General features: G+C 33.0%; 2 protein-coding genes across 2 annotated transcripts in view; both read left to right on the forward strand.

Moving 5' to 3' along the window:
- LOC129798176 (zinc finger protein jing) overlaps positions 1-10,906 on the forward strand; it is a 108,547-nt gene extending 97,641 nt beyond the window's left edge. Inside the window, exon 5 of the mRNA XM_055841188.1 lies at positions 21-10,906. Coding sequence (XP_055697163.1) covers positions 21-324 — 304 coding nt within the window. The 3' untranslated portion in view covers positions 325-10,906. The remainder of the gene's footprint in view (positions 1-20) is intronic.
- Positions 10,907-14,859: 3,953 nt separating this feature from the next.
- On the forward strand, positions 14,860-17,158 carry LOC129798184 (heat shock protein 75 kDa, mitochondrial). Its single transcript, XM_055841211.1, has 2 exons — positions 14,860-15,045; positions 15,116-17,158. Exons 1-2 carry the CDS (start codon positions 14,940-14,942, stop codon positions 17,092-17,094), a joined length of 2,085 nt encoding a protein of 694 aa, XP_055697186.1. The 5' UTR covers positions 14,860-14,939; the 3' UTR covers positions 17,095-17,158.
- Positions 17,159-18,102: the final 944 nt, after the last annotated feature.

Here is an 18,102-nt window from a genome sequence, read left to right on the forward strand (position 1 = left end):
CTCCCTCGTTGCCCCCTCAGAATCTCAGATGAGTGGATCCAGGAGCCGAAGGATGGTAGCTCACCAATCACCAAGACTGTGGCGATTGAGTCACTGAATAACAGTGAACGGATCGCCCTGCAGGAGCACCTGCGATCTCTCTACAAGCGCGAGGTTCGGGATTTGGGGAAGGAATCTGGGGGGTGTGATAGTAAATCGGCGCCAAAGTTCAAAGTGGTGAAGACAAGTGGGGGCCCTGTAACAATTCTGGAGGACGTAACCGTCAGCCAGGGACGCAAGGAGAAGCATCACAGGAAGCCACCAAAGAAGGTGCATCCGTCGTGACCCCAACTCAATGCCCAACCACACAACTCTAGACTGTAAGTCCCCCCTCAAAATCCTTTTTGTTTTCTCGTGCAAGAAAAAAAGTGTCTCTGTAGATAAGGGGAATTTCCTTTTTGGACCACAATATTGAGCCTCGATGGAGATATTACAACTTTGATGGTCAATTTTGTAAAGAAGAAAGAAAAAAAGACAAGCGGTCGCGATTTCGAGGGAAAATTTCCTTTTAGTTCCATTACTTGAATAGTTCTTTCCTTTTATTAATTTCCAACAAGTTTTTTTTTACACAAAATAGTTTAGATAAGAATTTTTCATAAATTAAAATTGGATCACAAAAATAAAAGATCCAACGGAAATCAACGGAAAATTTTACATTTAGATCAATGTAGTTAATTTTACAAAGTGAAGCCCAATTGATTTTTTTTAAATAATATAACCCCTGAAATTTATTACTAATTGTAGGATTCTTTTTTCCTTGGGGAAAAAAATCACTGAATTTTTTTTTTGAAAAAATTAAAATCTGTAGATATTCTAAAGGAAAATGTTAAATTGCAAAGTCAAAAAATTATTTAAAGGTAAATTTGTTTAGGAAGGAGAAAAATTTGTACATTTTTTGGAGTATAAAAGCATAAAGTTCCGATAGGTTTTTTGGTAAAGATTTTTTAGTCAAATCAAATGGAAAAGAAAAATACAATTAGTTCTTTTCAAATTTGTTCTACAATATTGGAGTTGGTGCAAAAGTTCTATCACTCTCTCAGAAGCTCTAAAGTTGGAGGGAGATATCTTGGTTTCTAATTGAAGATAATTTTGAGAATTCTATATTTCTGAAATCCTGGAATTGTCAAAGCCTTATCTTGCAGAACAAATCAAGCTCTCATTAGGGATCATGCGAATTTTTAGCTTTCAGACAAGTTGTAAGGCGTTACATTTTTATCAGAGTCCTTCACTGAGAAAAAACGGGGGTGCGATTAACTTTTTTTTCTCGTAACTTTAACACTTTTTAGGTGTAAAAATATTTCAGCATTTTGAAAAAAAATCATGAAAAAGGGTAACTTTAACCCCCAATACACCTAAAAAGGGTAATATTTACACCGATTTCGGATCAATACTGCAGGGTAAAATTAACATTTCCGGAATGTTATTTTAACTTTTCCGGATTTCTCTCAGTGTTTAATAAACCGACAAAATTCCTTGATAATTTGTACAATTCTTTTACAATTGATCTAATAATTTGAGGTTATGTTGGTCCTAACCTCACAAAAATGAGAAGAGGATTAAAAAAATCTTTTTCAATGCAATTTTAAGTCATTTATTAATTTTAGAAGATAGTAAAGCTATTTGGAATAATTTTCTAGAGATTTTAAGTAATTCGCATTTCAAATAACAACAAATCTGAATTTCGTGAAGTTAAATATAAATCAAAATTTGAGACAGTATTGTTGCTGTATTAAGGAACAACCTATAAATTGGCAGTCTAAACTCTTGATTTCACATTATATTTTATCATTGACAAATTCAGAATTGAAATGTTGATCCATTTGGCCAATTCTCACTTGTTTTATTTTAGGTTAGACTTAAGATAACCTCATTTTCTGAAATTAGACCTTGTTATTTTTTTTCTGGAAGAAAATGTGCTCTGAATCTCTTTATTTTATTTTTAATGCCATAGACACACTTAAGACGATAGACGGCTTAACGAATTTATCATCAAAATAATGATCAGATTACATTTCCAACAGTTTCTGACTATTACGTCTCTCGGCTTAAGCTGAGGAACGGCTTAGTTAGGCTTTCTTACACAGAAAAAAATATTTTGTAAAATTGATCGTAAATGTTTGTGAAATACTATGGCAGACTTACGAAATGTTCGTGAATCGTATAACCCACAAACAAGTTCGTAAAATTTTGTACTTTTTTCACAAAGATTGTTCGTAAAATGATCATTTGACACATCCATTTTCATCCATGATACAAACATTTTTTGTACTTTACAAACATTTGTTCGTAAATGTTCGTAAACACACAAAAAATGTTCGTAAAATTTTGTCATTTGTTCGTATTTGTTCGTACATTTTTGCCAGACAAACAAAAATTTACGAACAAATGACAAAATTTTACGAACATTTTTTGTGTGTTTAGGAACATTTACGAACAAATGTTTGCAAAAGTACAAAAAATGTTTGTCAAATGATCATTTTACGAACAATGTTTGTGAAAAAAGTACAAAATTTTACGAACTTGTTTGTGAGTTATATAATTCACGAGCATTTCGTAAGTCCTCCATAGGATTCCACTAATATTTACGAACAATTTTACAAAATACTTTTCAGAATTTAGAGAAATTATTATTTTGGTTATAATTACGCTAAGCCGTCTCGGCTTAAGTCGTAAAGTGTGTCTAAGGCATAAGACGGGATAATGACGGAAATTTAAACGGGATAATGACCAGCGCACAATAAATTTTGTTTGTAAAGATGTTTTAAAAATTTCCCATGAGAATGAGCGAGATGACTAGATCTTGATCTCTTCACTCTCATTAAAATGTCAAAAATATATGTACTAAACAAAAGTTATTGTGCGTTGGGCATAATTCTAAAGGTACCCCACTGTCCAACGGATTAGTGCGCTTTGAAAAATGTCCCTTAGTTGCGTTACTCACAGCTTAACCTTAAAAAATCAGATCGATTTCTAAACACAAAGAAAATGCATTTTTATTTCACGCTTCGTCTTCATGATGGCCGAAGTATTTTCTATTCGAAGTTCCAAGTGTATCGAGTGTCAAAATGCTTCTGTTTTTGATCTTGTTATGGGAAAAATCAAAGAAACAAAACTTACTTTATTATAAATCCCCACTAATCACTGAATTATATTTTAAACAACTTTTTAGTGTGATATTTCTTAAATTTGCATCCCCTTGTGTGAAAATTTAGTTCGAAAATTCGAAATGGAATTTAAATTCATCGAAATTCAACGACTTTTTGTGCAAATAGAATTCCATTTACCATATTTAGGAAACACAAAACAATATTTCATAAAATTGTTCGTAAATGTTTGTAAATTCCTACTCGGGACTTACGAAATGTTTGTATAGCCCGTGACTTTATCACTTTGCGATCATTTTTTGTTCTTTTGCAAACATTTGTTCGTACATTTTTATTTCTGTGACAAAATTTTACAAACAAATTACAAAATGTTACAAACATTTTTCTGTGTGTTTGTGAACATTTATGAACAAATGTTTCGAAAACAAAAAAAAATATATGCTCGTCAAGTGATTGTCTTACGATTGTAATTTATGGGCATTTCGTAAATCTCCAGTTGAATTCGCAATCATTTACGAACAAGTTCACCAAATATTTTTTTCCTGTGAAAACACCATTGTAGGATCAAACTCCAGCTGTGAATATGAAGAATGGTTCGTTCTTGAGATACAATCATCCGGTTGTCCATTACAGGGAGTTCCGGCTTAAGTGAAAACGGATTGAAAGAATTTGATATGAATTGCCTACTATTGGGAGCTCATTTATAAAATAATTTTTGAAATTCCCTTAAATGTATGCAAATATTTTTCACAATTGACCCCAAAAATGTTATGACTGTATCTTAGCTAAAATAAATCACATTTTATATTTTAAGGAGTTTTTGGAAAACTGTAGAAGGAGAAAGTATAGTGCATTTCTGTTCTTTGCCTGGATGCTCCTAAATTAGTTTATGCGCCAAAATGTAAGGATTTATTTTTTCTAAAAGGAGATTTTTAATGAGAAATAGAGGACCTTATTTTTCATTTTTAAACTTGAATATTTCGAAATTACCCTTTTCTTACACACTCTTCAATAAGTTTGCCTCCCATTGGGAGTTAATTTGTCTAATTATTTTTGAGAACCCCTAATATTATATGCAAATTTTGAATCAGTACATTTAAAATGCATTTGTTACGAACAGTTGTTGCTGAAAACAACCCGATGGCGCCAATGAAACTTTGCATATTTCATAGCGTTTCTGTAACTTATTCGAAAGAAAACTCCTGTGGGTATGCAAATTTTCTGTTATGAATAAAGCCATTTCGTGCGATTTTCTTGGGTTCCGAAAATATGCATAATCCCAGTAGGGGAATTCTGTAATTTTCGTGGCATTGTCACGCGTGAGTTCAAAACATGACAATGCCATTCGAGCTTTTTTTGTCAGTTCGAAAATGCAATTCATTGAATTTTTAATGAAATCCTTTTACTTGATAATTTTACGAAAATACAGTACGTCTTGGGTGATTTCTTTAACAAAATTCATTGTCATTTGAATTGTCAGAAATCTCAAATATGTGACTTCTGACAATGCCACGTGAGCTGAAATGGCAATGTCACGGCTACAGAATCGCATTTTTGAAAAAAGCTCTCCTAAGATTCGAACCCAATTTGTCATATGGCATTGCCAGAGCATTACAGAATTCCCCTTCAGAACCCACTATACAACAATTACTCATACAATAAATCTAATGGATGGTAGGTTCCTGAGATAAATATTCCGGTTGCCTACTAGAATCTCCCTAAATGCGTCTCGACTAAAATTGAGAGGCTGGGGTCTTCTTGAAAGAGAGATTTCGAATGAAATACCAGAGTTCAGATTTTTAATGAATATAAATTCTGAAAAAAAATATAATGATTCCGTAATTTAGAAAATTAAATAATTATTTTTACCAGAAATTGATATTTTTCTCTCGAAATTTGAAGCTTCTAAAACCGACGAAACTTTTGCAACTATCCAATATTTATTTTGAAAAAAAAAGTGATATTTTATGTACACCGTATTTCAGCGATGATCTCAATAATTTTTAAACGTAAATTAAAATATTAAAAAAGAAAGTTCATTGTCATTAATTTTCACAGTCGCGAAAAGTAAAGAAGTGGGAGAAATTTGAGATAAAAAAAATGGGAAATACACTGAAGAGAAAGATTAATAAATGCAATCAATATTTGTATGTATAGAACGTCGTTCTAAAGTAAATTTTAAAAAAAATCTATACTGTAATATTAAGCACACATAAACACGGATTAGTAGAGATGAATGAAATCGTTTAATTGTAAGAACAAACGTATTATTTAAATTAAAGAGAAGAAAATTGTACCAATTTGATGAAAAGGGAAATAACATCATTGTATGAAGGATAATATTAAAATAAAAAAACTCACCTCGACAGCACAAAATATAGTAAAAAAAACAAGAAAACATTTTGAAAGAGAAAAAATACAGAAAAATATTCCTAATAATAGACCAAATTTCCAAGAATAAATAAAAATATTTTGATAAGAAATGACAAGGAGAAAATAAACCATAGAAAAAAATGCTCTCAGAAAATTATATTTTTCGACGAAGAAAATAAAACTCAGCTAAATCACTGCTTTAGAAACCAGAGAGATTTTTAGGCATAACACGGACAAAATAAACTTTAAGGGCAAGCATATTGATTGTATAAAAATATATTAAAGAAAAAATGCAAAATATTGACATATTACCAATATTATCTAAAATCTAGAGAAAAAATATGAGAAAGAATTCTATCCCAAAATTATAGTAAAGAAAATGAGAAGAAAAAATTATTGTAAGGCTAAAGATACTGTAAAATGCATTGAACAAAACTGTATGAACTTTTTCTAAATATTTCGATGTGCTTCAGAACAATTCTAATCGGTAGATTTGAACGATGAAATTTTCCCGTGAAATGCCTCTAATTTATGTCGTAAATGTAAATAGTGTCATCCTAAAGAAAATTCCTTAAAAAAAATATCTTAAGAATAAACAACATTCTCCCACCCTCATCGAAAAAAAACTAAAAAAAACATCCATCGTAAACTCCTTTAGAATAACAAAGTGACTAATCGGCGAACTGAATATTAAAAAAAACGTTTTTAGAAAAAACAACTTAACAATTAAGTAAATTAAAGGAATATTGATTAAAAGAAAAAAATTGTCACTGCCAAAATATTGACTGATTCCATGAGAGAGAGAGAGAGATAAACAAGAAAAAAACCAACCTTCGGACAAATTTAGGGTCTCGTCTTGTAGTGATTAAAAAGAAAAAAATAAACTTTTGTATTAATAAATACAATTAGGTGAGAAAAACGCGGTAAAATAGGTCTTTTTTTAAGGAAAAAAATACGCAAAAAAATAAACGGTAATCAAACGATCGAGGATATTCAAAATTTTTCTACACTGCCCACAGAGGAAAAACTGAATTAGTAAAATGCTTTAGAAGATTATTTGTCACGGCAATAATTTTATTTTAGTAGATTTTACAAACAAAAAAATGTCAAAAGCGCCCAAGAAAATTTATGGCAAAGTTTTCATTTTTAACAGCTGATTTTTATGGTTGAAAAATTTCAATGAAAATTTTAGCCAATGGGAAAAGAGCATTTGCTCACGGAGATTTCCTATTGGCTGTGAAGCCAATGAAGAAAGCAGATTGCAGCACTGAAAACTGATGAGATTAACCTGTTTGAACGCCTCCAAAAGGAGTTCATCTCTTTAATTTCCATGATGTAATATAATTAACTTCAGTAACCCCTACAACAAAGTATTTTAGATAATCGTGGAAATTTCTTTGGTTAATCCTGACAGGAGTGACATAACCTTACTTTGTTGTGAGTTAACCAAATTTTTCATTTCGAAAGGGTTCAGTTTAAATTTTTAGTTGGTGTCAAACATACTAAAATTTCATGCTTTAACTAATAATATCTTGTGGAGAAATGTTCAGGGAGAAGCAAGAGGTTACGTTGTGAGAAGAAATAACCTTAAAATTAAAATACATAACCTACATTGACAGTTAGTAGGTTAAAAAGCTTGCCCCTTTCGCGGAATAATAATACAGGCACGTATAGCGTTTAATCAAGCTCAATGGATCCAATTCGAAAGATTTTAGAGTTCCAGAAAAATTTTTCGATCATCTGAAGAGGATTAAGTGCTCTACCACTTTAGCCCGCTGCGTATCTATTTTCATCTCGAAACTTCAAGATGTCAATTTAAAATGTTTGGTTATGAGACACCTAACCTAAAAAAGGATATTTTGTTACTCAAATTATGGACTGTACTTATTCGGAGGACTTGCTGTTTGCCTATAAAACAATAATAAAATAGCCCACGTTGATTGATAAAATAGATATTTATCAAAATTTTTAGGCGATATCAAACACTTCTTTTGTATTTTAATAACCTAAAAATATACAATAAATTTTAGTCTCGAATACTATTTGAGGTTAGAATAAGTAAAACGCCAATTCTCACCTCAAGTCTCAAGAATATGAGGAATTGAAATTAAATTTATATGAATATAAGTGCATTAAAAGTATTCTAATTAACAGTTTTACCCTCAGTCACTGAGATTGGACTTAGACGCATTTTAAGTATAAGAAGATGTTTGAAATCGCCATGTTCAGTCGCCATCTTTAGATTTTGATAAGTTTTTGTAGTAGAAAATAGTCCTAATACACTTATTTATCAATTTGAGGTTATGGTGAACATAATAATAATAATGCTGGCACAACATTCCATGAAGGAACTAGGCCTTCGCGCAAGGGGATTTCTAGATACGCATTATTATTTATTTCTTATACGGAATGAGGATATCAATCCCATACCCCAGAATAAAGTGCAGTGAAGCTTACTGGATGCAATCCGAATACATTTAAGATCAGAGCAATTCCTAGTGATCTAGAGGGGGTTCGAACCCAAGACACTACCTACTTGTATCATATAGGGAATTCTCTAGCAGCCAGGTGACCCATTGTGAACATAACCTGATAAAAAATTATTCACTTCAAGTGTAACAAACTATAAAATTCTCGAAAAATACGTTAAATAAAAAAATTAGGTTATATTAACCTCAATTTTACAAATAAAAACGAATTATAGTGTGGAAATGTTTATCTTTTAAAGACTTTTTAATCAGTTACACAGACAGGATGATAAAAAAATAATTATGAAGATCTTTAAATTTTAAAATCATCAAATTCCAACCTCAAAAAAATTTACATTTACAAAAATTTACATTTCTTGGTTATATTTTTTTGAAATCAAGTTGATTTTTTTTTAATAATTTAAGAGAATTTCATATCAAACTTCAGACTTTTTTTTTATCATGAGATGACTTTCTTAATTAAAATGAGGTTATTATTACTAATTGTATCGGGATATACTTTATACAATGTAATCATGCTGCAAAGTCGTATATTCCGTGTTGGAAGAATGTGCTATGTCCATTGTAGACCTGCCAGGAACGCCTTCCCCGCAAAGTATATGTTTCTTCCGTGCCACTGAAGTTTCTTTTTGAGGTTAGGTCATATATAACCTCAAATTGTAAAATGATTTCTTTATTTAATAATATTTCAGTCCTCAAATTGAGTTATCTTGAAGTTTTTCATAATATGTGTTTTAATTTCAAAAAAATGATTAATGAAGAAAAATTTATTTAAATATTCTAGAATTATTAGAGTTGCAATGCCCTAGACACACTTACGACTTAAGCCGAGAGACGACTTAGTGGAAAATGATGGAAATGAAGTTTAACCATTATGTCGAGTATAATTACGCTAAGCCGTCTCTCGGCTAATCCTTAGGTCTGTCAAGGCCCTACATTGAGAAAAAACACCAACTTTAACACTTTCTAGGTGTAAAAATATATCAAGATTTTTTAATGTTAATTTTACACCTTTTTAAGGGTAAAAATAACATGATAGAGGGTAACTTTAACCCCTAATACACCTAAAAAGCATATTTACACCGATTTCGGTTCCGATTTCGGATTTCTATTAAGAAAATTAAATATTTGGACTAAGCTACAGCTAATCTACAGCTTTTTCTGCTGCAGTTATCCGTTTTTGTGTTTTGAGGTTAGAGTAAACATAACCTCTCTAAATACATTTCTTGGCGACAGATAAGACATTGGGGTCCAAAAAAAAATGTTATTGAAATTTTTCAACCATGCGGGGACTTCAGCAAGTCAAAATCAAAGAAATTCATAAATATTTTGAAATATTCTTCAACTGCCATTTTTTGGAACAATTATTTCGACTGATTTTTTTTTGTTACTTTATATAGATTTATTTTCCAAACAAATTGACAAAAGAAAAATGTGATGGAGGGAAATACACTTAAATCAAATTTTATTTAATTTTATCCACCATTGAACGAGGGGTTGAAAGCAAAGAAATTCGTGGAACAAAAAAAAAGAGGAGATTGATAATAAAAATAAATCAGATGGGAGAAGGCATTGAAGGAGAAAATAAAAGATCGGTTTCGGAGGAACTCAAGAAGCTGCGGACAAAAGAAAAAAAATGGTTAGAATGTAGAAATATTGTTGTAATCGTTGTGAAAGGCGTTTGTAAAAAGGAAGTTATTCTCTCTAAGCAGAAGAACAAAAAGAAATTAATGCTTTTTTGGAAATATTTGGAAGAATTTGGATTAGAGAGAAAGAGAGAGAGATAAACTTTTTCTTAAGGATATTGAATGGAAAAATTGGAAATGAAAATGATAAGGAAAAATTATAAACTATTATTCGATGGAGTTGGAAAGTTCTAATTAATTAGAATGTGTTTAGTCAAATTGCTAACTCTTGTGTAAAAGAAAATATTGTAAGAAAAGAAAGATTTCCCCCAATTTGAAAGCCTCTTTTTTTAGTGAGAATATTTAATAATAATTTTATTCTGGCAAAATTGCGGATATTTTTTTTTAATTCAGTGGTAGTTTGTGAATTTTATTATTGAGTAATTTATGTAAATAGTTAAATAATTCATTTATTTAAATGGAAGAAAAACAATCGAAGAAAATTGATGGAAAATTTAAGAATAGAACCCAGCAAATTTTCACAAACCAAACAATATTTTTTTGTCTATTTAACCAATTTCTTCGCCTCAGTATCAGTTCTTTCTTTAAATAAAAATGTAAAACCCCTCCAGAGAATATTAAAAAAAAGAAATGCAATTTTAGTGAGGAAATTATTAGTGAGAGAGAATGGTAATAAAGAAAAATCGTAAAGTAAAATAGAATTAATGGAATAATAAAGTAATGAGAAGAAGAAAAATTAGATAAATGCTAATTTTAAATGAACAAAGATTTTAGTGACATCATTTTGCAATATTAAATCACAACTGTATTCTATATTGTCTCCCCCTGTCCCCCGATTAAAAAAAAAAATAAGAATGTTGCAAAATAAACCAACTGAAGGGAGAAGATAAAAATGTGTAAATTTATTTTATTGTATCAATATGTTTCTTCAATTTAAATTATTTTGTACATTTTACACGTGAATTTATTTCTCACTCCTGCAAAATGGATTTAATAAGAAAAAAAAAGAAACACGCGAAAAAAATGACTGAATATTTGTAAAAAAGAAAAATAAAAGAAAAATTGGTAAGAATATTACAGAAAAAAAAAACAAATTTTTTAGATGTCGAACAAAAGAAATAAATTGAGAATGAATGGAAAACAAACCTCTGAAAAGCAGAAAATAGGTGAAAAAATCAGAGCTAAAATCTACCTCATCGTGTAATAAAAAGAAAAAAAAATACATTTTCCCCCCAAAAAAAAAGAAGAAAAATAACATGAACAAGGACAAATTGATAATTTCTTTTGCATATAAATTAGTTTATAATTCCACCGACTTTTATTTTTAAATATAAGAATTGTGTATGATTTTTTTTACATAGAAATTTCGTGAGGAATTTTTTTTCTAAATAATTTTTTTCTGTATAGAGAAAAAAACGTATTAATAGGCAAGTAAATGGCGAAAAATAGTAATTCTTATACAATTAAAAGAATTTTTTATTACGTATGTATAATTAAATGATGAAATGCTTAGATATCAATCCTCAAATCCTGTATCATTCATATAATTATGAAATAAATGAGAAAAAAAGACAAAGTGCAAGTTTTTTTAAAGGTTCTTTTCGTTTTTGAGCAGCTAAGCTAAACAATCAAAACTCATAGGATTGTTTTTAAAAATAAAGCGGCAGCAATATCAAATTTGGTAAGTAAATTATAAAAAGGGGTTGCAAAGCATCCTATGCTTTGCAAAATCCTCAAACTCGTGACAAGATACTAAACCTCAAAAGTACTTTCGTATGAAGTACTATTTATAGATTCACAACAGATTTCCTATCAATTCATAAATCACTGAAAAGATCCCTAAAAATACGAATTTTCGGACAAAAATTACATATCAGTTAATAATCGGCTCATTACCGATTCATAACAAATTGGAAGTAGTTCAGAATTGTCAGAAATTCCAAGACCTTTCTAACGAACCCAAACATGACCGCTTTCAGTTGAGGAATTCACTCTCTAGGGCCTTTTTAACCGTTGACCTTGAAAAACCGCTATTAGGAATGATTCAATCACTCCCACGACAAGTTGACTTTTATATATGGAATTATTTGAAGCCATTTCATATGTTAATCTTGGAATTAACTCACAGGACTCTGAGGGAAAATGTATTTAAACAGAAGTCTTATATATTTCGACGACTCAAAATATAAGTCGAATAACTCGATTTTTTACAAAAATCGTTTTATTCGCTTTATTCAACGGTATTTTCGAACAAGGACGAAATATCAATGGTCCCAGGGTCGACTTATAGGGGGTCCCCGAAGGTCCCAAGTCTTATCTCTAACTGTTTTTTTTTTTGTGATAACGGTCTCGTGCTAACGGATGGACGGACGGACAAACAAATAAATCTTGGACTGTTAAATCTTGTGACGTAAAAAAACTCTAAACCTCAGGTTTCCAATGTTCTATCAACTGTTCAAGTTGGTAGAACAAGTTCTACAAACTTTCTGAACCCTTGTTTAGAGGGAGATGGAGTCGATATATGAGGAGCTCAGAGCAAAAAAAAACGCTATTGCAATAGGGAAATGCATACGACTTAGAGTTTTTTGCTCTGAGCGCCTCATATAAGGTAAAGTACCCTGTAGTCGGCCGGTTTATCAACTCGGCCAGTTGAATTATTTAACCAATTTTTTAACGTTTTATAGTCAACTTCTATGAAATTTTCACTGATTTACGTTATATATATATAATATAATACACCTTATAATGTTAAATCGGTAAGACCATATTATAACAAATCTAAGTAAATTGAATAAATAGTCGCACTGGCCGAGTTAAGAAACCGGCCGACTACAGGGTACTTTACCTTATTTATATATATACTAACTCGAAATCAAGGGATTATATCGACTTGTCGGAATATAAGCCGAAAATTTAATTTTTTCGCTTTTCCTGTGAATATTATATCGGAAAGTAAGGATTTCAGTGGCACAATATGCAAGACAGTTGGCTCTTGGGCGGTTAGATCTCTAACTCGACTCTCACAGCTGTGAGTTCGAGTCCCGTCTGGTGCAAGCAACTGAATACAGTAGACTCTCCCAAATTCGGACATTTGGGACCGAATTAGAGAGAAATTCTGGCAGCAAATTGTTTGAAATGCAACGATTTTTCGTTCATCTGCATATTCATATTCAGTTTATATGCTCATAGCTATTATAACTTTCATGAAAACCTCTTAATAATGCAAAATCACATCAAAACTAAGACAAATCATGACAAATTTGAGCATATTTGCTTCATTTGATAATCATAATCGAACTTGAAAAATGTCAACAAACTATTTTCGAATTTAACTGCCGCCCGAATTAAAAAGTAGTCCGACCTTAAAAGAGCCGAATTAGCGAGAGTCTACTGTATCTAGAAAAAAAAAGACATTTTCACATGTGATAAAACGTAGTAAAATGCACCGCTTCTGTCCAAAAAAACAAACTTCAGGAGCACAGAAAAAGCATTCACTACGGTGAAAAGGCGTTCCTGGCCGATCTACGATCAGCAGATTCTTCCAACACGTGGTACATGGTAATGATTACATTGTAATAGCAAATAAAAGTGTTTCGATACGATTAATAATAATAATATTAGGAAAGTTAATTATTCCCAGTGTCATACGGGTTTCCAATCTTAAAAATCGTATAAGCTGAGCTTGAAATCGCCCTCCTGTAAAGTCGGCCATTCGCGTCTTATTCGTTTTATATTCTGAGCAGTCGATATTAGATTGCTCTGTGGAGTTCGAGCAGTAAAAGAACCTCGTAAGTTTTGAATGCTTTTAATTCATAACATGCCAACGAAAATATTGAAAAAAAATTAAAATTGGATTTTGATTGGATTGGATTGGTTTGTGGAGTTAAATAATATCATAAAAGGACCAGTTTCATTTTAAAAGTAGGAGGAAAAAGACCAATTTCAAAACTGCCCCAATTCAACGGTACCACAGTTCCCCCTATGAACCTTAAGCCGGCTTCAGCTTCAGACTAGACGTTTAGAATAATGCCTGAAAGTCTCTAAATATTAAATAGCAATCAATTTAATTGTTTTTTTTATAATTTGATAGATTATTCGCCGTTTATGTCCAATCCTAAGTTGTCCAAGTTAAAATTTTCTAATAAAGAAATTAGAGGGAAGTGGGGCATCTTTGAATTAGGGCAGCTTTTAAATTAGGTTTTTTTTCTCCTATTTTTAAATAGAATTAAGCCTTATCATAATGTAAATTATAAGGTTTCTGAATAAAAGTTTTAAATCAAACTAAATAAAAAATAACAAATTATAAATTATTCCTGTTTGTAGAATTTCTTAAAACCCGTTTACTTTGTTCGAGAATTTTATTTTTATTACAGATAGTCAAGGGGTGACTCATTTCCATTTTTTCTAACAATTATTTCTGGTTTTTCGAATTTCGCGATGCAGAAATTGAGTTTCTGGGGTTCCGTTCGTCATGCAAATGGTGGGTTTTTCAGGTTTCCCGATGCAATTCTTGGGTATCTCGGATGGTTTCTCTTTTCACAATATGATCATATTAAATAACTCGTGTTACCCCGTGCAGATAGTAGACAACAGGATTATAAATTAATCCGTAGCTAATTAAATTTTAATCATTTTATTTTCCTTTTTTTTAGTCTATACTTATAATTTTTTATTACCTCATTCGTTGTTTCGGATCCATATAAAAAAAAAACAACTTTCCGGGGGGTAGGTTGTTTTGTTTCCGTTGTTTCGTAAGTTTTTTGTTGTTGTGTAGTCTTCTTTTTCAAAAATGGACTCATCCACGGACTCACTAATATTTAAAACTGTGAAATAATGATAGGGAGACTTTAAAAGAAATATATTATAGAATGGATAAAATAAGTATTTAAATATTTTGAAATATTATATTTGTTTTAAAATTGAAACATATATTTTCACGAGATATTTTTAGGGAAATAGTTCAACTGCAAAGCCTTTTTGCCTCGTTCTTAGTCAATTACAATCTTTAATGGATATATTCTAGTGATCCAATGTTCTTGATTGCATACAAAAAAACCTAATTTAAAGGTAAATAATTTTAAATAAAATATTTTTGTAGAAACCGTAGAAACATTTTCAATATTCTCGAATTTCTCGGACGAGATTTCCCGACAAAAAGGCGCAATTCCCGAGACATAGAAATTTCGCAGGAAGAAACCTTTCAAATTCTTTCCATTGGGCAACACTATTTTGTCTGTGTTTTTCTCGTGCTGTGTTATCCTGGCATTTTCTTCAATTTCCCAGTAATAATGTCCTCAATGAGGCTATTGTGTGCCTCCAGAGTGGTTAGGCAAGTGTTCTCCAGCTCCAGAATTCACAACCACACCGGAAGAATCTTTCAAATCAGCAGAAATCGTAAGTTCCTAATATTGAGGTTATGCAACTATCATTCAGCGCTAATGCATTCCGGATGGATTTTTCGCAGGGAATCCTACCTGGACAAGATGCATGAGTACCGTAAAAGCAGAGGAGAGCTATCACTCTATCATACGGGACAGCGAGAAAGCCACTGGGAATGTTAATAAGCACGAATTTCAAGCTGAAACTCGAATGTTGCTGGACATTGTGGCAAGATCGCTGTATTCGGAGAAGGAAGTGTTCGTCAGGGAGTTGATTTCCAATGCCAGTGATGCTCTGGAAAAATTCAGGTATACTATCCATACAGCTGGGGAGAAGGAGAAAGACTATCTTGAGGTTGACAGGGCTCTAGAGATCCACATTGGAACAGATAAGCAGGCTAGAACTTTGACAATTCAGGATACTGGAATTGGGATGACACAGGAAGAATTAATAGCCAATTTGGGGACAATTGCGAGGTCTGGGTCAAAGAGGTTCCTGGAGGAGATCAAAGAAAAAGGTCAGAATGCTGAGAATTCATCAAATATTATCGGGCAGTTTGGGGTTGGCTTCTATTCGGCTTTTATGGTGGCAGACAAGGTTGAGGTCTTTACGAGATCTTCCTTGTCGAATTCCGTGGGTTTGTGCTGGAGTTCAGATGGATCAGGGACTTTTGACATCCAGGAAGCTGAGGGAGTGGCTGTTGGGACTAAGATTGTAATACATTTGAAGCCAGATTGTAGAGAATATTCCGATGAAGATAGAATCCGGGAGGTTATCAAGAAGTACAGTAACTTTGTGGGCAGTGCGATCTACTTAAATGGGCAGAGAGCCAACAATATTCAGCCCGTGTGGCTTCTAGATCCGAAGGATGTCAAGAGGGAGCAACATAATGAATTCTATCGGTTTGTTGGGAATACCTTTGACGCTCCTAGATTTATTTTGCACTACAAAACGGATGTTCCATTGAGTATCCGGGCTCTTCTGTACTTCCCCGAAGGGAAGCCTGGCCTGTTTGATCTCTCCCGAGATGGAGACGTCGGTGTTGCTCTTTACACCAGGAAAATCCTCATTCAATCCAAGACAGACAATCTTCTGCCCAAGTGGCTGAGATTTGTCAAAGGTGTCGTTGATTCCGAGGACATTCCGCTAAATCTGAGTCGAGAACTGCTGCAGAATAGCTCCCTGATCAGGAAACTCCGCAACGTTCTGACAAATCGAGTCCTGAGATTCCTCCAGGAGCGCGCTCAAAAGGAACCCGAGGAATACAAAAAGTTCTACCAAGACTATGGGCTCTTCCTCAAGGAAGGCATCGTGACGAGTGAAGATCACAAGGATAAGGAAGAAATTGCCCGGCTCCTAAGATTCGATTCATCGCAATGTTCTCAAGGATCGGAGAGAGTTTCTCTGCCGGAATATGTGTCGAGAAAGGGAGAATCCCAGAAGGATATCTACTACTTGGCTGCTCCAAATCGCACCCTAGCAGAATCCTCTCCCTACTACGAGGGTCTGAAGAAGCGCCAGGTGGAAGTTCTCTTCTGCTATGAGCCCTACGATGAACTGGTTCTGATGCAGCTGGGAATGTTCATGGGATGCAATGTAGTTTCCGTTGAAAAGGAAATGCGACTGGACAAAGCAGCCACTGAAGCCACAGATCTCGGTGAGGGAAGTCTCCTTCGGACTCAGGCTGATGAACTAATCAGTTGGATCCGGGAGAAACTGGCTGGGAAAGTGGCCAATGTCAAGCTAACTTCACGCCTCGATGCTCATCCCTGCGTCATCACTGTTGAGGAGATGGCAGCTGCCAGGCATTTTATCCGTACCCAAAGTCATCAGCTGAATGAGGAGAATCGATTTGCACTCCTCCAGCCTCAGCTGGAAATCAATCCACGCCATGAGATTGTCAAGAAACTCCACAAACTCAAGGATTCCGATCCAGAACTCGCTGGATTACTGATAGAGCAGTTATTTGCCAATGCAATGGTAGGAGCTGGACTCGCAGAGGATCCTCGACTTCTGCTCGTAAGGATGAATGATCTGCTGGCCAGAGCGCTGGAGAAACACTGAGGAACTCCTGGCGAACTGTGAGAGGTAGGACTCGATTTCCATTTGTTAATAAAGGAGATGATAGAAATTTAGAATGTGTTTGAAAATATTCCAGATATTATTCGATCACTAAAAAAGTGATTATCTGAAATATCTTTTAGGGTAAGTGTACCAAATTTCGGCATAGTTGCATATAAGCACCGAAGTCCTAAGTTTGAAATGCATTATTTTTAATTCATATTGATATTTTTTGTTACTTCCTCTTCGGGAGGGTTGTGTGGAACCATGAAAACTAGTATATTATCTTCGTTTTCTTTAAATCACTTCCTAAAATATTGAAAAATTAATAAAAATGTGGACATTACTTTGGGTAGTATTCCGGCCACTTTGAGTGAAATTCCGGCCACCTTTTTTCTGACCACCTTTTGTGACGCAACGGATAGAAAATTTCAAAACGTCAAACGGAACGAGTTTAATATGTTTATATGACCCTAAAGCCCAGAAATCTTCCGTGTAATTTGTCCCGAAGACCTGAAGAGTAGCATCTCAAATTTACGCGCAGATTCCCGTAGCAATTTGCCCTTCCCGAACTCTTCCAATGCCTTTTCCACATCATCTTTTTTCATAGAAGCGATGGTTTTTTCCTCTGGATATTGTAGAACTCAGAAATTGAAAAAAAAAACACAAAATGAATAAGAAATTTAGGAAAGCAAAAGATGTTGCCGGAATAGGCAACACTATCACACCGAAGAGACGCACACAAAGTATATACTTTTTTACACGAAATACAGGATCCAGCTGGGAAATTTCACCCGAAATTTAAAGATTGATTCAATATTAACATAAACAGAAACAATCTTTAAAGAAAACTTATCAATTTTCATGAAAAACACCGAAGGAAAACCTTTTGCACTTCACCACAAATCTCAAGACTGCTAGAAACACAATCGATCTGTCACATTTTTTGTAAGACTCTTTCCACACTGAGTTTTTACAACGCAATTTAAATGCAAATTATGCCTAAAATTT

The sequence above is a fragment of the Phlebotomus papatasi genome, chromosome 1 (assembly GCF_024763615.1).
Source record: "Phlebotomus papatasi isolate M1 chromosome 1, Ppap_2.1, whole genome shotgun sequence".
Classification (NCBI taxonomy): Eukaryota; Metazoa; Arthropoda; class Insecta; order Diptera; family Psychodidae; genus Phlebotomus; species Phlebotomus papatasi.

Excerpts from the sequence above, each read along its gene's own strand:
- LOC129798184 (XM_055841211.1), top strand. The coding sequence starts at position 14,940 with ATGTCCTCAATGAGGCTATTGTGTGCCTCCAGAGTGGTTAGGCAAGTG. Across the intron at positions 15,046-15,115 it reads CTTTCAAATCAGCAGAAATC|GGAATCCTACCTGGACAAGA; the intron begins GTAAGTTCCTAA and ends GATTTTTCGCAG.